The sequence below is a fragment of the Gossypium arboreum genome, chromosome 2 (assembly GCF_025698485.1).
Source record: "Gossypium arboreum isolate Shixiya-1 chromosome 2, ASM2569848v2, whole genome shotgun sequence".
Lineage (NCBI taxonomy): Eukaryota > Viridiplantae > Streptophyta > Magnoliopsida > Malvales > Malvaceae > Gossypium > Gossypium arboreum.
Window position 1 is genome coordinate 108,940,108 of NC_069071.1, and position 5,257 is coordinate 108,945,364.

Genomic DNA, 5,257 nt, shown 5'->3' on the forward strand with positions numbered 1-5,257 from the left:
ATATAAAAGTGAAAGAAAACCCTCGAAAATTAATAAAGTTAGATTAATTTCAACGACTTAAATTAATCTCTAGATCTTCAACACTATTCTGCCAGTTTTTTTTTTTTTTTTTTGTTCAGTAACACTGTTCTGCTTGTTTGATCTATAAATCAACTCCATGATTATCAAATTGGTCATTGTTTTGGTGTTTCTTTTTTTCATATAAGCATAAAAACATTAAGGGGTCAAAATGTGTCAAATTAAAGTGGATCATTCAACTCTCATGGTTGGAAAAAGGACCTGTTAAGAATGATTACGAAATAGGGATTGTTCATTGTTCTTTGAACATTAACTACGTTTGAGAGTAAATGAGGAAATTAGAAGTTGATAAAATTAATGAAGAACATGGTTTCATACAGGAAGCGAACGGCGATCGCATTGAAAAGAATGCGAAAAAACAAAATGAGTTCTAAGGATTCAAAAGGAACGCTCCATACATGTTGCTGCATTAAACTTTGAGCAACCAAGTAGACTCATATAAATCATTTCCTACCCTAAAACATTCAGAAGAAGGTGGCAGCCGGGCTGGTGCGCGGTCAGCAGAGGGATTAGAATGCAGTGGACATAAAGCCCCGATTACAACCGAAGCTTTCCTTTGTTTGCCAATGAGACTCGGAATGTTTCTGATACTATACAAAATCACCTCGATTCAACATCCTTTTTTTATTATCATTCTTCTTTCCATATTCGGCCGGTTACCCTCAACTTCAGCTCTTGCCTATCACCACCCGAGAAGTATAGAGCTAGGTTCCTTTGGATCACCAGTCCGTCCTGACTGTCACGAACTTTCCTATGACTGTCGCGAATGCTCCTTGGAATCCCTTGCCATATTAGCTTACGGCCATTGGCACCGACCTCCAAACTGTAACTGAATTTCTTTGCTTCATTATCATCTCCCATAAAACGTAAAAAGGCCATATAGACAGGTGCCATACCAAGCTGGAAAGCTTCAAAATGCAAGCAGAACTGTCTTCCAAAACAATTGAAAACCTGCACAAAGACATCGGAATTCAGAAATAGAACTTGTCAAAGGAATCCATTCGTAGGCATAAGATTTGCAGTTTCGAGCAACTCAAATATTATGTGCTGTAGGCTAAAATGAACTTACAGTAAGCATCCATGTAGCATTTTCAACTTCATGTGGATTTGATTTGACATATCGATGGTTGAAGGTACATCCATCATGCATGTCGACTTTGTGATCATCCTTGAGATGTGAAACAAGGGTGGGGATGTCACCTGTGACACAGCAGTCAGAGCCGGCATAAGGGCAATTGTAGGGACGGAACCGACAGTGCTGCTCATGCTTCAGCTTGCTGTAATAGGGGAAGATATCTTGGCAACCTAGATTCTGGTATTTACAAGGGAGTTCCAAGGATTCTGCAACTTTCTCCAAAGCTAAGCACCTTATATTTCCAAGATCATAGCGGCATGTTGGGCAACAGTTGTGCACTCTAATCTTGCAGTTCGAACACAAAGTGTGTCCATTTGGGCACTGTAATAGAGGATTGAATGCAACATATCAAAATTTAGGGCACTCAATTAGTAAAGGAAGCAGTAACCGTAATAAAACAAAACATGAAAAGAGCATTTGTCCTGAAAAATATTGCCAAATCCTTTCAAATCACTTTCCAATTACAATGGCTACTTCTATACCATCGTGAGGATAACTCTTCACTGCAACAAACCAAACCCACAATGATGAGTTATCCTCTTCAATAGACATAAATTGCCCTTCTTTCCCTACAACCCTATGTCCATAGTCCTTCAGCGACTTGCACCTTATTACCTACACTTCAGACGGTACATAAACAAACACCTAAGAGGATCCAGCACCGTAACCAGAGCTTCACCACCATTTTCACCCCAGCATCCAGATATAATCACTAGCTTCACAGAGGCATACAAAGGCACGCATGTAGCGTTCACACAGTGAAGTAAATAAGAAAAATTTCATAATAGGAAACACAATGAAAAAAAGGTTAAAAAAACAAAACACAACTACAAAAGCATATCTTTATGGAAGAGCCGGAATAACTGCATGCATGGAGAACAAACCTGGTGAATTGGTGGATACATCAAATTCGTGCATACAGGACACTCAAGGAGCTCATAAACACCGTTGTTTGAATGAATTCCATGTTTTCCAACTAAATTAACTGAAGTTTTCATTGTTGTTGTTGTAGTAGTACTAGTGGCATTATTACTCTCAGATTTTGCTGAAGCTATGTCATAATCTGCAACAGGGGAATGAGATTCAATGACTTCTTTGCAAGCGCTGCCTCCAGGAGCCATTGCTACTCGAAATGTCAACTACTGCAATTATTTTATATTTATCTACTTTGAGAGGCTTCACTCTCTATTTCCCTGTAACAAAGGATAAAAATTAGATGTCAAAAAAGGCAACCCCATGTCCATGGAAATAATTTTATTATAAAATATTCAACTTAGAACCATCTCAATGTTCTTAAAATTTCCAGAAGATCAAAACAAAGTTTAAAAACAACTTCTAATTCCGATGGTGATGCTGTTATAACATAATTTTCCATCTTTAACCAAACAAAAGGAAGAGCTAGAAACTACCTTTCCTAATATTCCCAGATTTTCCATGAAAATACTGGCAAATTCAAATCAAATATAAAGCTGAATGATGCAGAAAAGAAGTACTTTACTTTCTTTTAAGCAAAATAAACATTAAAGCAACCAAAATATGAGACAAGAAAAGCATAAAGAACAAAAAATTTCCTCCAATTACAATCAAATCCACCATTTAGAATTCAAAATCTTCAAATTTTATATCAGCTAAAGCAACCAGAAAAAGGGACAGGGAAATGTAAAAAGAAAACAACCCTCCTGCACCCAATGTCCACATTCCAACAAAGTTTCCTCTTTTTCGATGCAATGTCAAACTAAGTTTGTCCAAAAACCAGCTTTGCCATTTGGATTAATCAAAACATAATCAACAATGAAACAAAAGAAAAACACATATTTAAAATTAAAAAAAAAACATTACCGATCAAAAGAAAAGACAAAACCAAAAAAGAACAAACCCAAAGAGGAAAAAAAATATATACCCAGTTGAGATTTCAAAGCTTAGTATCTTAACACATCATTAAAAAGCCACAACAAAATGCTCAAAACAATGAAATAAATAAAAATTTAAAAGACAAAGTGCCAAAGGAGCAGCGAAACTTACGGGTTTTTAACCAAAAACATGGAAAACGAAGGAGAAAATTTTGGAGAAATTGTTTTTCCATCAAATGGTGACCATGTTTTGTTTTGCAAATATGCAAAACGCAACGCCAAACGCGTCCCTTCTATATATATAATATGTGCGCACACACACTAACTTTGGATTTTTCTTTATGGGGTTCTTTAGAAGTAAGTACGCGCACGCAACGTTTGAAATTTTGACTTCAAAAACAAATGTTTATTTATTTTATTAGTCCCCTAATTATTACTATTTTTTATTTTGGTTATTCAATTCTAATATATTTCAATATAATCATTAATGTTATCCACATTTTATATTTTAGTTACTCCTCCTCTGTTAAATCATTAGCGGAATTCTGACATGGACTTTTTATTGCTATAACTACAATTTTAAGCCTCTATTTTTTATAAAATTTATTAATTTGGTCTGAAATTCTTAAAAATTAATAAGTTTAGCGATTAATTTTATAAATTCTATCAATTTAGCTTTTAAATAAAATTCAAAAATATATTTTTAAAATTTTATTTTTGCTAAAATATTTTACATAAATATAAATAAAAAATCTAAGGGTAAATTACACCTAATGTTACTAAACTATTAGTAAATTTACATTTTGGTTACTCGACTTCAAAAAGTTACAAAATAGTCACTGAATTATTTGAAATTTTATTTAAGTCATTGAACTATTCAAAAATTTTCATTTAAGTTAATGCGTTGTTAAGTTATTTAAAAAAAAAAGTTTTGACTATCGAGCTTCAAGTGACAATTCAACATCAATACGATGGATCACTACTTATCAACAAGTAGAATAACACACCTTACATGCAAGTTGATATAACGGTAAGTGTCAGAGATTGGAGATACTATCAGATAAAAAAAGAAAGGTATTTGAATTTTGGTTCGCGAATTAGTGATATTTAAAGTTGTTTCATAAAAAAATAAAATGTGAAAGAGAAGGAGAAAGAGAACTTTCGATTGGTGTAAACGAGAACTTTCGATTGGTGTAAACGGACAAAGAAAACCATACAATAACAATTTTAATATTCCGGTAACTTAAATGAGAACTTTCAAATAGTTTAATGATAATTTTATAATTTTTAAAATTAAATGAGAAAAAGTAAACTTACCCAAAATCTAAAATTTTAAAATTTTCATCATTTTCTTCTTCTTTTTTAAGCTAAAATTGATAAGAATTCTCCAAATTGAATTTGAGTATTTGTTTTTTTAACTTTCTCTTCCCCCAAACACTAATCTTCCCTTTCAATTTTCCATTTGCTTTTCTTCTACATTCGAGTTCTGGAAGATAGAAAATACTTTCCCTAACACTATAAATCCTTGAGAATCATAATTATCAACCAAAATTCGTTTCCCATATTTTTTTCATTCATTACTTTTTATCTATTTCTCCAAAAAAAAATCAATTTTTTTAGCTTCAACTGCTACCTGAATATTTGAGGGTTTCTCTTAGTATGGACAAGAAAAGAAAATTTTCAGGGAATGTTGGGAAATCTATTATTTGACAAACTTTGTTTCAATAAAAGGAGAAAGGAAAATGGGGAGAAGGGAAGTCTCTAATTCCAGCCGTAATGAGAGGAATAACAATGAAACCAATGTGTTTTTGAATGTCTAAGATCTCACTCCTATGAACAATTACTCTTATTGGATTGATTGTAAGATCTTTCATTCTGACATCGAAGATTTCTTCCGACTTCTAAGGAAAATTTGTTGTATCATATGGGTATTGATTATAATTACATTGTTCTACTTTTTCTTTGGCATATTTGCCCAAATTTGGGTCTATAATTGTTTATTTTGATGGGTGAAGAAGGATTGAGGATGCGGATGGGTGAAGATGGAGGTGATAGTTTTAGGATTCAACTTTGTGCGGAGGAAATGAAAGATGATGAATTTGAACCAAATAAGAAGTGAGTGGATTTCGACTTGGTGGTTAGTGTAAAAATAATAGTGGCTGTAAGACTATAGCATAAAACAAAAAATAAGTTA

At 33.2% G+C, this 5,257-nt stretch overlaps 1 protein-coding gene across 2 annotated transcripts; it reads right to left on the reverse strand.

The window, feature by feature from the left end:
• Positions 1 to 289: 289 nt before the first annotated feature.
• On the reverse strand, positions 290 to 3,394 carry LOC108464695 (E3 ubiquitin-protein ligase SINAT2). Of its 2 annotated transcripts, none has more exons than XM_017765003.2 (4): positions 3,236 to 3,394; positions 2,098 to 2,406; positions 1,148 to 1,534; positions 290 to 1,029 (listed from the first exon to the last, which is right to left on the reverse strand). In XM_017765003.2, exons 2-4 carry the CDS (start codon positions 2,332 to 2,334, stop codon positions 709 to 711), a joined length of 945 nt encoding a protein of 314 aa, XP_017620492.1. In that variant the 5' UTR covers positions 2,335 to 2,406; positions 3,236 to 3,394; the 3' UTR covers positions 290 to 708. The 2 variants fall into 2 exon arrangements, with proteins under 2 accessions (XP_017620492.1, XP_052881105.1); XM_053025145.1 differs by lacking the exon at positions 3,236 to 3,394 and adding an exon at positions 3,114 to 3,215.
• Between the last annotated feature and the right edge of the window lie 1,863 nt (positions 3,395 to 5,257).

Bases quoted from the DNA above. Each gene is read 5' to 3' on its own strand.
- LOC108464695 (XM_017765003.2), bottom strand. From the start codon at position 2,334: ATGGCTCCTGGAGGCAGCGCTTGCAAAGAAGTCATTGAATCTCATTCC. The intron at 1,535-2,097 runs GTTTGTTCTCCA...CCTCTATTACAG, and splicing joins TGTATCCACCAATTCACCAG to TGCCCAAATGGACACACTTT. The intron at 1,030-1,147 runs GTAAGTTCATTT...GTCTTTGTGCAG, and splicing joins ATGCTACATGGATGCTTACT to GTTTTCAATTGTTTTGGAAG.